This window comes from Penicillium maclennaniae (genome assembly GCF_028827695.1).
Source record: "Penicillium maclennaniae strain IBT 15551 chromosome Unknown utg000003l:1.0-5670915.0:1.0-5674809.0, whole genome shotgun sequence".
NCBI lineage: Eukaryota > Fungi > Ascomycota > Eurotiomycetes > Eurotiales > Aspergillaceae > Penicillium > Penicillium maclennaniae.
This window is the reverse complement of record NW_026623215.1, coordinates 4,910,350-4,925,569: the sequence shown is the minus strand read 5'-3', so window position 1 is coordinate 4,925,569 and position 15,220 is coordinate 4,910,350. Positions and strand designations below refer to the sequence as shown.

General features: G+C 50.2%; 7 protein-coding genes across 7 annotated transcripts; 2 read left to right on the top strand and 5 right to left on the bottom strand.

The window, feature by feature from the left end:
* Positions 1-1,348: 1,348 nt before the first annotated feature.
* N7477_003970 (hydantoinase B/oxoprolinase family protein) lies at positions 1,349-3,403 on the bottom strand (the record flags this gene model as incomplete). Its single annotated transcript, XM_056965633.1, has 1 exon — positions 1,349-3,403. One exon carries the CDS (start codon positions 3,401-3,403, stop codon positions 1,349-1,351), a length of 2,055 nt encoding a protein of 684 aa, XP_056825586.1.
* Positions 3,404-3,669: 266 nt separating this feature from the next.
* N7477_003969 (hydantoinase/oxoprolinase family protein) lies at positions 3,670-5,421 on the bottom strand (the record flags this gene model as incomplete). The annotated part of the gene is made up of 3 exons (XM_056965632.1): positions 3,670-4,746; positions 4,794-5,087; positions 5,140-5,421. 3 exons carry the CDS (start codon positions 5,419-5,421, stop codon positions 3,670-3,672), a joined length of 1,653 nt encoding a protein of 550 aa, XP_056825585.1.
* A 1,192-nt stretch (positions 5,422-6,613) lies between these two features.
* N7477_003968 (zinc-binding alcohol dehydrogenase family protein) lies at positions 6,614-7,654 on the bottom strand (the record flags this gene model as incomplete). Its single annotated transcript, XM_056965631.1, has 1 exon — positions 6,614-7,654. The coding sequence occupies one exon, from the start codon at positions 7,652-7,654 to the stop codon at positions 6,614-6,616; it is 1,041 nt and encodes a 346-aa protein (XP_056825584.1).
* A 1,913-nt stretch (positions 7,655-9,567) lies between these two features.
* N7477_003967 (pyrroline-5-carboxylate reductase) lies at positions 9,568-10,500 on the top strand (the record flags this gene model as incomplete). Its single annotated transcript, XM_056965630.1, has 2 exons — positions 9,568-9,604; positions 9,653-10,500. The coding sequence occupies 2 exons, from the start codon at positions 9,568-9,570 to the stop codon at positions 10,498-10,500; spliced, it is 885 nt and encodes a 294-aa protein (XP_056825583.1).
* Positions 10,501-10,644: 144 nt separating this feature from the next.
* On the bottom strand, positions 10,645-11,910 carry N7477_003966 (uncharacterized protein; the record flags this gene model as incomplete). The annotated part of the gene is made up of 1 exon (XM_056965629.1): positions 10,645-11,910. One exon carries the CDS (start codon positions 11,908-11,910, stop codon positions 10,645-10,647), a length of 1,266 nt encoding a protein of 421 aa, XP_056825582.1.
* Positions 11,911-12,468: 558 nt separating this feature from the next.
* On the top strand, positions 12,469-13,308 carry N7477_003965 (uncharacterized protein; the record flags this gene model as incomplete). Its single annotated transcript, XM_056965628.1, has 1 exon — positions 12,469-13,308. One exon carries the CDS (start codon positions 12,469-12,471, stop codon positions 13,306-13,308), a length of 840 nt encoding a protein of 279 aa, XP_056825581.1.
* A 259-nt stretch (positions 13,309-13,567) lies between these two features.
* N7477_003964 (DnaJ family domain-containing protein) lies at positions 13,568-15,202 on the bottom strand (the record flags this gene model as incomplete). Its single annotated transcript, XM_056965627.1, has 2 exons — positions 13,568-14,764; positions 14,831-15,202. The coding sequence occupies 2 exons, from the start codon at positions 15,200-15,202 to the stop codon at positions 13,568-13,570; spliced, it is 1,569 nt and encodes a 522-aa protein (XP_056825580.1).
* Between the last annotated feature and the right edge of the window lie 18 nt (positions 15,203-15,220).

The following is a 15,220-nucleotide window of genomic DNA, read 5'->3' as shown; positions in this document are numbered from 1 at the left end:
CAGAGGTAGGGTGATTGAAGAGGGAGGGGAAAGAACGAGGAAAAAAAGAAGGCTTTATGATCTTTGTCAACAGTGTTCAGTTAACACGCCACCCGCAGAAGCCAAGATACCAAGATAAGGACACGGAGCAGTAAAATCCACCGCGTCGTAATATGAAACCGCGCAGCGATGCCAAGGGCGAGTCCACGCTCGGAGCACGAAGTATTTTGGAGAGGCTCCAATTTAAATCAACTCGGGCGATGTGAGATGCCCGCAGATGACGACAGCCGTGGATTCCGGAGTGGGGAGCGGGGCCGATCAGCACATCTCGGTCAATCAGGGACTGAGTGAGAGGTCTCAGAGCTGTCCAGCTGTTCAAGAGTTTGAATGTCGAGTCATAAATCCAATGAAAATGAGAAAAAAAGAAAAACGAAGAGGAAGATCAACTCTGTGACGCCCGCCAGACTACGATCATTGCCGTTTTCGGCGCCGCCAAAAGCGGAACAATGTTGATCAGCGGCCTGAGGCCTCACAGGGCTTCAACTAGACCGCATTAGGTCTACGCTCCTTTCCTTCCTGCGGACGAGGACCCTTCTGGAGCTCGCATTCTGTTTGACTGCACTCCAGTCTTACCATACTAACTCCAAATCCAACACTGACTTTTGAACAAGATTCAAAGCAAGCTAGGGTATGAGTGTTGCCTCAACAACCAACACACTCGACCTTTGAGTCAATCGAACTTCCATAAAGCCCACTAACAGGGAAGGACTGATCTCGAAGACGTAGACCAACATAACATGTGGCTTGAACGGACGCGGTCTACCGAATATTGGAGCTCTATACCTTGGAGGGCTTGCTTTTCCTGAACCATTTACAAAGGCGAGGGGCAATGGGCCAGTGTGTCTGCGAAGCGCGGGTTCCGCGGACATTCGGTGCTGCACTGGGTGACTCTAACTTTGGGGGTCAAAAACAAGGGTCACCAGCGTTTGACTTGAATTCTTTGTAGTTGTTGCCAGAGGTTTCAGAGGTTTGTTGACCAGTCAGTATCGCTACTTAATGATAACCCTGGGTGGCTAACCTGGCTCTGTAATACTTCCTCTTCAGCTATGACAAAACTATGGAGAATCCAATGAAGCTCTGCACAGTATCTAGATCAGTCAATACAATTTTGCTGGCTCGAATGAAATGTCGAACTATCCAGTAGCTTCTATCTTACGAGTAAGCGGTCCCGAATGTCTCATCCAGCATTTGGGGGCCAAGGAAATGAAATTGCCGCATATTCCTCGAGAAAACAGGAGACTGATACCTTATCTCCAATCAAATTAAGTAGCTATGGCTTAACAGAGAGTTGGTTCTAACTTCATCTGCCCTACTGAACCTCCCATCCTTGACTGACTTTCATGTCCGCGTACCATTCCTTCACGTAGTCCAACCCCACATGTGGACCATAGGGATCTGCTTCCCACTGAGGCCGAGGGGCTTCCAGTCCAGTTTCCTCAAGACAAGTCTTCCTTAGGGTCTCAATATCTCCGCCCCTATCGTAAACCAGAGATTCTTCAAGCGGGGTGCGCTCAAGACGCATCTGTGCTCTCAGGCTCTCAGTCTCGAACTCATTTACCGTGAAGTCGTCGTTGATAACCACACCATAACCATCACGAGCTCCCTTGAATGTGACGAGCTTACGGTGAACTTCGAGAGCAACCTTTAAAGCTGGACGCGTTAACGGATCGCCGAGTCCACCACCACCCCAGGTAATCCATTCCAAGAGGTCACCGGGTTCCACACAAATATGATCACACTTCGATGGTAAGACTTCCGCCGGTGGATCCGCTGATTTGGAGTGACGATAAAGCAGCTTTCGAGATCTCTGGCCGGGCTTGCCTCCCTTCAGTCCCCACGGCTTGGTGAACCAACGATCATCGTGGACGCTGAATTCTCCTTTGGCCAAGAATCTGTACAGAGTGCGTTGCGCGTTGCCTCCACGATAAAAGCCCGGTCCACCGCTGTCAGCCACACTTTCGTTCGCCTCAATGCGCAGTGGGTAGTCCAATTCGATACTTTCTGTTGGGATGGACTTAATTGCTGGGAAGAGGCAGTGGCAGTCAGGGCCATCGCCGGCTTGACGAGCAGGAACACCTCCAAAACCAATCTGGTAGAGCTGGTACCACTCTCCGTTCGGCTTGAATCCCGAATAGAAGAAGTGAGGCGAGTCGCTGAAGCCAGCTGCTGCCTGGTAAGTGTCGTCTTTTTGGCCGATGAGGGCTTGTACGATATTCAATGTGCGCCCGAGAAGATGTGTACGGCATGAAATTGGAGCAGGCCGAACTGGCTTGAGAACACTTCCCTTGGGAATATGAACATCGATCAGATCGTGGAATCCATCGTTGATCACTGTACCCGGAGCAGCAGCCGCAATCAGATAGTACCCGATGAACATCTTGAACATGGTCTCCGATAAATAGAAATTGATGCTATGTTGACTCTGAGGAGAAGTGCCACTCCAGTCAAACTTCAGACGGTTGCCATCCACCTTCTTCATGGAGCAACTGAGTGCCCAGGGACCCACACCATGACCATCATCATCCACAACATTTGTGAAGTTGCTTTCCTTATCATCAAATTGTCTCTCGACGATTTTCGCTAGGCCAGTGCGATTTCGGTATAGCAGCTCGTCACAGGAAGCTAGATACACTTCTTGACCGAACCGATTGACTAGCTCGCGCACTCTGTTCTCGGCCATAGAGCATGCAGCGACGATGGCAGTCAAATCAGAGCGATACCACGCCGGCTGTCTCGAGTTGCGACACAGAAGCTCCACAATGTCAGATTTCATAGCTCCTTTCGAGTAGAGCTTGATGCACGGAATCTGAACACCATCATCAAATACCGAGGTGGCATTGATTGACATGCTACCAGGAACGATACCGCCGACGTCGGTCAAGTGTCCAAATTGAGAAGCATATCCAACGAGACGATGCTCATGGAAAATGGGCAGAAAGACGATTGCATCGTTGAGGTGACTGATGGCACCTTCTCCCTGATAGGTGTCATTGGTGATGAATACATCACCTTCCTCGATTGTGCCGGTCCATATCTTAAGGAATTCGGTGATGAAGCTACCAAATTGAGCTACCAACATTTTCCCCTTGGCATCAGTAATGACGTTGAATTCATCTTGTTGTTCTCGAATTGCCGGTGACATACTGCAACGCAGCATCATCTGATCCATCTCGCCTCGGATGGAGCCCAAGGTGGAAGAGATCAAAGTTGGAATTAAAGGACTGGACTTGACAAGGTTGTTCGCCGATTCAGCTATATGGCTTGTGGCAGCAGCTGACGCACCATTTTGAGGATTAATCAGAATGTTTCCGATAGAGTCGATTTCGCCATAATAGCCGGGTAGAACCAGAGTGTTGCTATCCATTTCTGAGATGATGCAGGGACCCAAAACCTTAGTCCCCTCTTTGCTAATTTTTTGGGCGATCCCATATTGTGGCGAGTTGCTCTTGCCCTTGAACAATAATATTCTGCTCGCCGATCTTTGCCTCCATAGATGGCTCGCAAATTGTCATTTTAGAAACTCGAGGTATATTGATGACTGGCGAAGCATCTTCAAGGACCACTCCAAGACGCATCAACTCGAGCTCAAAGTCGGGCAAGGTATAGATAAAGAGCTGCTCATTTTGCTGGTCAAAACTTCTGTCGCAGCAAATTATGCCAATTGGCTGTATCAGCAACCAAGTCATCGGCTGTCAGATCGACTGTGATTGTGAGAGCTTGTCCCTTATAGCGGAGGTCCGCCTGATATGCAGCCTTCCAGGTGACGGGCCAGTTTTCACCAGATGATTTTTGCAAAGTCCCTTGGCACTGTTTTTCAAGTCCTTCATATAAACCCCGGATTTGATCGGCAGTGATTTCAGAGACAAGGTGAATAAAGGTGGCCAACTGCTCATGGCGAAGCTTGGTGGTAACGTCTCCTTGCGCACAGAGGATACCAGGAGAGGGAGGGATGATGACAGGCCATGCTCCAAGAAGCTGTCCCATAGCATTGGCATGCAAAGGACCAGCCCCTCCAAACGCTACGAGTGCAAACTCGCGAGGATCATATCCTTGCTCCACAGAAACTAAACGCAGAGCACCATACATGGTCTCGTTGATGATCGTGATGATATCTTCGGCTGTTTGGGTAACAGGGAGCTTCATTTGAGACGCAATAGCCTCCACGGCGGACATAGATGCCGCCACATCCAGGGCGAAATCGCCCCGAAGCGTTTTGGGCAAGTAACCGAGTACCAAGTTTGCGTCTGTCACTATCGCCTGACGTCCACCTTTCCCATAACATGCGGGTCCTGGGACCGCACCAGTACTTCCGGGCCCGACACGGAGAGTCTCAGTCAATTCCTTATACGTGGTGATGGAGCCACCTCCCGCGCCGACCGTCTTGATGTCGACGGCCGGGGAACGAACCGACAGATTCCCGACGACTGTCTCTCGTCGTAGCTGAGGCTTACCGTCATAAATCAGTGCGCAGTCTGTCGAGGTTCCACCCATATCCAAAGTAATCAGATTCTTGTATGGAGTGTTTCGAGAAACAACGTCGGCCACTCCCTTGACACCGCCAGCCGGTCCCGACATCAGAATATTCACTGGTAGCTCAGAAGCAAGGTTTAAGCTTGTTAATACACCATCGCTTTTCAAAACTCGGATCGTCTCGCTCTCAGCAGCAAGTGCCTCTGAGAGATTGCGGAGATAAGTCTGCACAACAGGCTTCACGAGAGTGTTCGTGCATGTGGTCACTGTGCGCTCATGCCCACTTCACGAAGAACATCCGCTGAACAGATGATGGCGATATCTGAGCCTAGCTCTTCGCGCACGACCTCGCTAACCACACGCTCATGCTCGTGGTTGCTGTGGGAGTTCAGGAGTGAAATAGCGACAGGTTCTGGCTTTTGCTTCGCCAGCTCACGCAGCTCATTTCGTAAATCGTCAATATCCACAGGGGTGACTTCTTCACCGTAGACTGACATGCGCTCTTTGCACTGTACGACTCGTTCCAAGGGAACAATGGGATCCGGTGGTGTCCAATGTAGCCAAGCACCTGAGACCACCTGGAATCTGCGAGCGCCGTAGCGCCAGGATATCCTTATGGCCGGCAGTCACCACAAGCGCAGTGCCGGCGCCCTTTCCCTCCAGAACAGCATTGGTGGCGGTCGTTGTACCATGATGGATGGACTGAAAAACGCCCGACCATCCAGTCTCCTCTTCAAGTATCTTTCTGGCTTTCGCGATGCCATTCTGGATCCCAATGCTTTGATCCAGGATGGTGGTCGGGACTTTGGCTCGAACGGTTTTCCCGTGCGGGGTGAGGACGTAAACATCAGTGAATGTACCGCCGACATCCACACCCAGCTGATACCCTTGGTCGATGTATGGATCCGTCATGATTAAAGATGATGAGGTGTGAATTTGGCACTATGGTGAGAGCTCCCTACGACCTCGCTGCAAAATTAACATGGAGACAAGGCTATGCGTAGACCAAAGTATCCACCTTCGCATATCAATCAAAAGTCTGATTATTATCTATCACAGAGTGACGTTGGGCGACTCATGCCTCGTTCAGCACCGGCAAGTGTCCCCGTGGGGCTATCGGTGCCAATGAAATGTCGCCCGCCGTGCTGATCTATGCACCAATGTGGGACTAATAATAGGTGAGAGAGGTTGTGCTCCGAGGCTGTTTATTCAGCTGCACTGTAAGACCTGGAAGCATGGTCTGGATTCCATTGATAAACTGACGCTGGTTCAGTTTTCTAATTGTCTTTGAAGCTCGTTTGTTTACTCTGAGGTTTTGGGCCCGAATACAGAAGCCCGGAGTAAGGAATACGAACACGACATGTATCTTGAAAATTAGACCCCAGCCGATATCATAAGAACCCAAATTGTATTTGGCGTGGGGATCCGATAAGGCTATCTCTTATGCTCAAACTTCGATTGCAGCACTCGGTTTCGGATACCCATAGTTAGTCTAGCCTTGCAATAGCCACAATGCCAAGCCCCCAAAGATCAATCTGGATTTCTATAACCCATAAACCGTTCACTACGTCTCAATTAGTCGTCCCCTAGCCATAGAACTGAGATATTCGATCGAGATTCCAAGTCAATTTTTATATTCTCTGTCTATATTAGCGCCCTGCCTCTGCCGACTTTTATGAGTGAGGTAGTATGATTAATCCAGTTCGTCCAATGAAAGTCTTGAGCCACATGCTTATTGCCGGACCCAAGCTCACCACAGTCTCTTGAATAGTCGACCGAGCACGAGGGCAAGAGTCTATTCGAAGAGAATACTCAGAAAGCTTTTGCCTCTGGTGCTTTCGGTCTGACGTGGTTTGAATATACTAACGCCGAAGGTAAGAAAGAGGCATATTGGGGTATTGACCACCTCGGTCGCGTGGCTGATTTCTTGCGCTTGGACACGACTGTTGACCTGTTGTGCAAAGTGTTGCTTTATGGGGATGGAAGAAAATACGTTGATTCATGGATTGAATTATTTGGCATAGTTGTAGTAATAGATAGACGACAAACTGCATGTATGTACTAGGAATGTAACAAGCGAGATCATTCGCTAAGCCCGATGTTTTTAAACGTGGACTTGCCACTGACCACTCAGACTTCCGTTCGAATACCCGTCGAGTGTCTTATTGACCGCATCTAGATCAAATCTAACGGCCTGGTAGCCCAGAGGCTTGATCTTTCCCTGTTCAATCCAGCCAGTTACCCTCTCCCATAGTGGAATCCCGGTATCGGGTCTCCCATTCGATGAACCGAACACATTGAGAACCTCAAAGCCCGCAGACTTCTTAGAAAGCTTTGTCTCATCGAACGGGCCAGTTGGCAGCAACCGAGCAAGCTTTCCAGTCTTTGAATTCGACAAAGCTTCAACGCCAATGAATTGGCTTTCAGGTGGGTTGATCATGTCGATTGCATAGATCAAATTATCTCTGGTAATTTCACGCACTTCTGCAGCAATCTCTGCCGGGCTTTTGGTTCTGTCGATAACATGAGTAGCACCTAGAGCTTTCAGGTCCGCTGCGCCCCTCAACCCGGCAACGGTGATGATGGTTCCGATACCTGCCAAATCAGCGAGCTGGATACCATATTTCCCGCAGTTCGAACCACCTCCGAGAATCAGCAAGGAAGTCGACTTATAGTCAAAGCTCTTCGCTGCAAAATCCCACGGCGCCGGGAGCCCTAGGCAGGTTTTATCAAAGAGGGCGACTGCAGCAGTCACATAATTGGTCGGTAGCGAAGCCGCTTGAGCATCAGTGAAGCCCGAAGGAACTTTGGCTGAGAATCTTGCATCGAGGATTGCATATTCTTGAAGACCTGCGCTATCTGAATTAGGCAGCAAGGCTTGTCCGAAGATATGATCTCCTTCCTTAAACTGAGTCACATTTTGACCGACGCGGGTCACAACACCAGCGATATCTGCGGCTAGCACGGTTGGTAGGACATCTTTGATGAACAGACCCCAGTCACGACATTTGGCATCGTGTGGATTCAGGCCTGCAACAGTAACTTGGACCAAGACTTCCCCATCCTTTGGTTTTGGGATTGGACGGGAAGCTTTAAGTAGTGGCTGACCGATCTCGGTAACGAGGAAGGCGGTTTGGGTTGACATTTGGAACTTTTTGGCATATCACAGATAATGGTTTTTGAGCGTCGTTCGCTTGCTTCTTTTTGTACCTCGAGCTCCGGACTAAAAAGCTGGCATACGCGAGACCCCGGGTGGTGATTATCAATCAGCGGTGCTTGGCTTCATCACGTCATGAAACTCGATTACCAACAGGGCCACGTGAGAGTACATAAAGATTGCTTGAATAAGATTGTCGGGATTCGGAGAGGCAAGTCCCCCGAACGATCCTGGTATAAAGCTGCGAGAAAGGTGGGGTGGCTCTGGCCAAACATTTGCCTGAATTTCCAGGCGTTAGAAGCTCTCAATCATTTATAGCTGCCTTGCAGCCGTCAGGGCCGGCCACTAGGTCGCTATGACTATTATATCGCTCGAGGATAGTGTCGCTGGCTTACAGGCCTTCTGGCTTATTTGTAGAATGCTTCGATGAGGCTGTCGCTGAAACCTTGTGTCCAATATTTGACAAAGTTCGCTAAGCATGGACAGGAAGACTTGGACACTTCTTTCGTCATTCGTGAATCCACATAGCTCCTTAAGCTAACGATCCTGGGAGACGATCCTGGGAGGTTGTCTCTGCAATGCAGCTTTACTAAGACTCAAATGGAAGCTTGTGGCTCATGAAGCATCAACCCAATCTTCCCTAACGGCAATTTGAATCAAATCAAATGAAAATCTATTAACCTGATCGAGCCTGATTAAGTGCGTCGAGGCTATTCAGGCACTTCGTCCGAATCCGAAGCAGATTTGGTGTCTGCGTTATTTCGGTCGGGCTTTTGAACCGGGATGATCAAACTCCCCGAAATCCATTTCAAGCGTAGAGCTTACAGGGTGACCAAGGAATAAAGGTTACTTTTGGTCACCTCCTTTTCCCTCTCCTGTCATACCGCCCACCTAATTTACTATACGTAACGAATCCGACTTTTTCCCTCTTCAACCATAGCTACGCGGTATTGAGGGAATGAAACAGGCTAGATACGTTGATTATTCATATAAAACTGGCAGAATCGAAGTGGAGAAGTAACCTTTATTCCTTGGTCATCCTGTATGATAAGCAATTGTCGAATGTGCATTGACCGATCATAAAACCCAAATTCAGGAAACTCTCAATATTATGACTCACATCGGCAGACTTTAGCGGATCCATTCCTCGCAAAACAGATAAATGGAGCAAAAATGGAGTAAATAAGATTTAAAGGACAAAAAAGATATTAGCACGACCAGGTTTCGATCCTGGGATCTCCGGTTATGAGCCCGGCGCGATTCCTCTTCGCTATCGTGCTGATTGGTGATAATAAGTCTTGACTAATTGGTTGTTAATCGCTGTGAATTCAACAGGCGACTCCAAGACATGTGAGTAAGGATTTCATTCCACTCCAGGGCTAAGTACCTGCATTCCAAATGCTTTGATTCCACTTCCCGAATTCTCGCATCTCCTCCGACTTTCCAAAAAAGCCGTCTTCATCGGCGCAAACCTCTGGTATGGGCGAATACACAATCAAATGCCCCACGAAACGAGCCTCCAGTCCACGCGTGTATATATATTATATATCGCGGATTGCCGCTGAACGGATCGTGAATAAAAGCAAAGCTTTGACTCCTAATGGCAATGTCAATTCCATTCACGCGGATGCCAGGCTTCTCAAAGAGGTAGATGATGTCTGTCAGCCGGCTAAGCAAAAAAAAAAACAGTCTACGACTTAAAGCGATTCGCAAATACTCAGAGATCCCACGTTTCATAGTGTTGCTCAATTGGAAAGCTCGGTTTGATCAACCGGTGGTCGGATGCTCGCCCCGACTACTGTATTAAGTCCACGATTTGGCATTTCGCATCACATCTCGAACAATTGCCCAACCCGGACCTGAATCCAATTCATATGATGCAAGAGATCAAACTTTGCGCTATGGCTCGGGAATGCACCGTCGCATTTATCGGATGCGGTAAATACGCCCACCCCGCCATCCAAATCCACTGACTTGCCATCGCAGGAAACATGGGCGGTGCAATTCTCCACGGCATCCTCGACGCAGCTTTCTCTACTGAATCTTCACAATCACACCCTGTCGCTCGCTTTGTCGCGTGTACGAAGAGTGCCGCTTCGGCCGAGCGCTTGGCATCTTCTTTGTCCCCGGGCCAGGAACCATTTGTTCATGTGACTTCGTCGCAGGATGTTCCTATACAGATCATGGCCGATGCCGATATCATTGTCTTGGGGTTTCAACCGTTCATGGCCGATGATGTCCTCGTTACGAAGGGTGTGCGCCAGGCACTGGCCGGCAAATTGGTGATCAGTCTGTTGGCGGGGCAGACGCCGCAGAACCTGGCGCGGATCATTCGCGAGGGAACTGACGGGGAGATTGCAGAGCCAGTAATTATCAAGGTGATGCCGAATATGGGTGCTCAGTTCCGTCAATCGATGACGATTATCGAGACGCCGGAGCGGGAAGTACCTGTCCATATGACCGAGGTGGTAGAGTGGATGTTTCAGCAGGTGGGCACGATTAAGTATTTACCTCAGAGTCAGATGGATCTTGGGTCTGTGCTGGTTGGGGCGGCGCTGGCTGCTATGACAGTTCCTATTGAGGGCATTCTGGATGGATATGTGGCAGAGGGATTGAAGAGACCGGATGCGATGGAGATGGTGCTGCAGGGCCTGAGGGGATTATCGGCGGCGTTAGAGTCCGGAATCCATCTCGCTGTTTTGAGAGAGAGTATCTCGTCGCCGCGTGGATGTACGATCCAGGCGCTGTTGACTCTTGAGAAGGCAGAGAGTCGGCCGGATTATGCGGAGGCGATGATCAACGGTACACAACATTTGAAGAAGGTTGATAAATAGATGGGACATTTTATGCAGGATAGACCTTTGATGAGAAATAGATACAACCAGTGTATTTCAATTTGCGAAACTAAGACAAAATTGACCCCCGTCATGAAACGCCCGATCCGATCACCATTTGATCATGATCCACCAAGTATACAATCATCCCCACACGTCGTCATCATCTTTGACTAGGTCATCTTCATTCAAGACTCGGAGACCATTCTCCTTCTCCTCGCGTCTGCGTTGACGCTTTGTGACTGTTCGGCCGGGTGTGAACGGTGTCACAGGAGTGAATGGCATGTATGCACTATACGGTGTTGGTACGCCGGTTATGGGTCCATGCGAATTCTTCACGGGCCTCTCCAGGATGGTCGTCTTGGTGGCTGGAGCACTACGCAAAGGATATGCATCACGGAACGGGAGATTTGATGCTGCCTGGTTGATGGTAGACAAGTTCAAGGGCGCAGGTGCCCTTGAACGTCCGGTGGGAGGCATAATTGGAGGCGTGTTCTGCCCAAAACCTAGTTCTGGGCGAGTTGAGGGGATCGAAGGAGGTGGGCCAGGATTATAGATCCGTGGGGAGAGAGGTGGCTGTTCAGGGACATAAGGCTGGGGTGAACGGATCTCTGGAGAGCCAAGAGGACCTGGAGAACCAATTGGAGATGAAATCTGTTGCTTGCGAATGCTAAACCGTGGAGACTTCAATTTGCCTGCATCCGGATTTGATCGAGCGTTGGAGCTGAACAACTTCGATAAGCGAGACGGCTTGGGAGACTTCAAGGGAGCATTTAGAAGAGCCGAGGAAGAGAATCCGGAGTTTTGTGAGGCATGGCGATCGGTGAATGGGTTGCTGTACTGGCTAGCCGGTGAATTACTCTGAGAGTCCGAGTTCCTTGCAGTGACATCAATGTCGACTCCAGCGGATTTCTGAGCATCATGCTCCAAGACCGCTGCGTATAACATCTCCATTTCATCCTGAGCCCGCTGGCGGTCCGAAGCGACCACGGACTCGTCGACTGTCACCATGCTGCCGTTGAAAGAGGTCTGCGAGGGCCTACCACCTCGATGCAGAGAAGGGATATTCTGTGACATGGGCGAAATTGGGCTCGGATCCATATCCAGTGTGGGTTTGACAGGCCTCAAGATTTGCATTTGCAAAGAGTAGTTGGAAGAGTGGACTGTGCGTCGCAGGCGTCGTCCAACGGAGAGAAGTAGGGCAAGAAGAACGGCAACAAACACCACGTAGGCACCAGCGATACTTCCCAGTTGGATAGCAAGTAGCGATCTGTTCAGCGACGAGGGAGCATCAACACTTCCAGAGCGTTTCATGTGTAACCCCTTCGAAGCGGAGACCGGAACCGTATACACCAGCAAGAGGCGGAAGATAGACGATAACGGAGTCAGGGCGACCGAAGCTGAAGGCATGGCCAGCACCTATGACTGGGATCGCGCAGGGCAAGAGATTTAAGTGCAGCCAGGATCCCTCGATCACTGCTGATCGGTCTCGGCATTGAGGACGAATCTCGAGGGCAAATCTACTCTGTGTTCCCAGGGTGGGGCGAGAGGGTCGGTATATGAGCATGAGAGGCATCGGGTGTGACGGTGTGAAGAGCAGCGAGTGTGAGGAAGTCGAGGCCATCTCTGCCTGTCGTTGGTTGCCATTACGCGCCCACCTGCAGGATCATCACCCCCGTCACGGCCCAGTCACATCATGTAGATTCACAGGATCAGACCTCGCCGGGTCTCCACTCGAGTCGTGAGTAGACTATACATCTTCTTGTTTCTATATTTCTACAGATGTACGGGGAATAGAGTCATGTTTTCTGTTGTTTAGTCCGAGTTGCCTGTCGAGTCGCACCTTCCTTCCCTGCACTTACTTGACGGTCGCCTTCTCTTTCGCCATGTCTTTGCTCTTCCTGACTCTCCTTCTGTATCCTCTTCAAATCGTCAATTTGTTCTTTCAATTAATTCTATTACATCCTCATGGGCCACAAAGTCTCGGTCGTCGGCGGTGTCAAGTCGGACAACTTCTATCAACAAGGCAACGCCATCAACGAGATCTGGCTCGGCGACGTCGAACTTATTTCGCGCCTTCCGTTCGGTGATTCAGACCTCGAGCAAGCTGGCTGGCCTGCCGGGAGCTGGCCCAAGATCCCCTGGCATCAGTTCATCATCCCACTCAAACGTGATCTTCACCCTATCCCCTACTCAACCATGTCCCGTAACAGCTCTCGGGACTGCTATGTGGCGCTTCTGGCAGAGTATGAAATGCCTCTTCACTGTCGAGAAACTTTGTGGAACAAGAATCTGATCTCGTTCTTGGGCGCGCATCTCACCGTACTTGGATTCGTCATGGCCTTCATCGCTGCGAAGAAACTATCTGAAGCCTCCAAAGAATTATCTAGGTGGTGGAAAGTTCGCGTACAGGTCATCCCCCGAGAGCATCTTCCCAGGATCGTGAAACGTTTCGTCAGCGTGTATGCGGGACTCAGTGGTATGCTTACAATCATCGGACTCGTCAGCATCTTCATGGGGATTCCGATGATGAGGTACGGTCTACGTGGAATGAGTGCCAATATACTCATTACCATGGCTGCGTTTTCATTACTCATGATCGTGAGCATGTGGTTGATCCTCAATTTGATCTCCCTTCTGATAAATTTGAGACGGATTCTTGCGGCTCTCCATCGACCAAGGATTCTTGAGGACTCGGATGAGAAACCTGGTCCGGCTTTGAATATTATCTCTGCCGACAAGTTCGACGACCGCGACTCAGCTCGGCATCACTGTCCTGAGTGTGAGAAGCGCTCGCTCTTCGGTTGAAATGTTAGAGTCAATCTGGTCGAGCTTCAATCATCATTGTGCTGAAGTGCAAGATCGCTTTGAGTGGAATGAATATCAGAGATCATATTCTTATCGAGACGGGGCGGAGATGAAAGGTCCCTGGCTACATCCATGAGATGAGCGTTGATTATGAAGATAACCAAGTTTATTCCTGTTATTATCACTCAACAATGACTTTGACAAGTTCACAGTCAACTAATCCGGTCCTGTACTTCAACTTCTAGCGAAAGTAGATAGTCTACTTCTGTCCGTCTTTGGAGAACATGTCTCGCCACATCTCCTTGAGACCATAAGACTTTGTCTTGTCCTCTTCGTAGACGCGCACATTGTTTGCTGTCCCAATTGACCCAAACATACCGGATGATGGGCCACTGAGGGATGCAGACGGGCGGGCGCGCTCAGTCGCCCGACGGCGGATTTCTTCTGCAAGCTGTGGCGCAACCTCAGCAAAGCAATTATTCAACTCGCGATCCAGGTTGATATATGGCTTTTGGGCTGAGCGGGGTGCTTGGAGGTTATAAGACCGGGCAATCTTATTGATATGCTTCACGGCCAGCTCATGGTACGAGCGTTCAATCCCCAGATAGGCCTCGTCTCGCAAGGGAGGAAGATGCGGAATATCGCCAGGGGCATCTTTCTCCTCTCCATGAGACTCGATAGCTTCCGGTGTCTCCACGCGAGCGACAATCCGACCATCGGTATTAATCTCGCTGACTTGCTCATCACGCCCTTTGAACGCGGCCTCCGCCTTCCTTCTCTCAACCAAACGCGCCTCAGCAGCAGCATGTCCTCTTGCCCGCCTCATCTGCTCATCCAGAGATCCACCCTGACTAGCAATCAACATCGCCGCATGCCTCCTCCACTCCGCTCGAATCCGCTGCCTGAATCGGCTAATCTCCGAAGCAAGTTCCTGCTGCTTCTCAATCCATGGCGGCACAATCTCCTGCTTCTGAATAATCTTATTCATGAAGTACTCCGTCGTATCGATATATGCGCTATTCGCATTATAGTCTGTTTCTGTATTGATGCCTTTCCCACGCTTAATCTGTCGGAATTGACCGCGGGCAATGGCGTCTTCGATTCTTTCGTTCGCGAGCGATGTAAGACCCTGTATAGATATCGGCATTGATTGCGCTCCTGGGGATAACTTCTCTCTCATTTCGCGGCGCATGGCCTCACGCTCTTCTTCGGAGAAGCCAGGAGCTTGCCTTAATGTGTAATTTGAGGTCAGTTCTTTAGCTGCGGCGAGGCGCTCGCCTGGAGAGCGAATGGGTTTCGGGGCGGGCTTGAGGTTCACGGGTTGCGGGATCTTGAATGCGGTGCGCATGGGTTTGCTGGCGTCGTCGAGCATGCGCAGCACCGAGTCGGCTGCGGTCTCTGACCCTGTCCATGCAGAAGCTGCGGCGGTCTCTCGTGTTCCTTGGCCTGCGCTAGCCTGTAGATTGTTCAGATGCATAGGTGAGTAGCTGCATCATAGCTCGAGTCGGAGAATGTTTCGTACCGGCATGTTGAGGATAGAGTGCTCAGCAGCATATTCGCTTTTGAATGCAGCTGCTTTGACTCGCTCCTCGAGTTGCTTTTTCAGATCTTCAGAGAATCCCGCAGCTTCCATGCTGCGTTGCGCCGACCGTCCACCTTCCAGCACCGCATCCTCGGTCATCTGTGACAGACGGCGAGCCATGGCTCCCTTCTCCTCTTCTTCATGTTTTTTATCAACCTCTCCATCTTCCTCCGTCTTTGTATCTGTCGACCGCGCATTCTGTCGCCGTTGACAAACCGCTGAGAACTGACGTGGTGTAGGAGCTGCAGTATGTAACGAGGGCCGAGCAGCCACAAGGCCGATATGTGAACGCCAGAGCTGTGTGCTGTTCATTGCCAGTCTCTTTTCAAA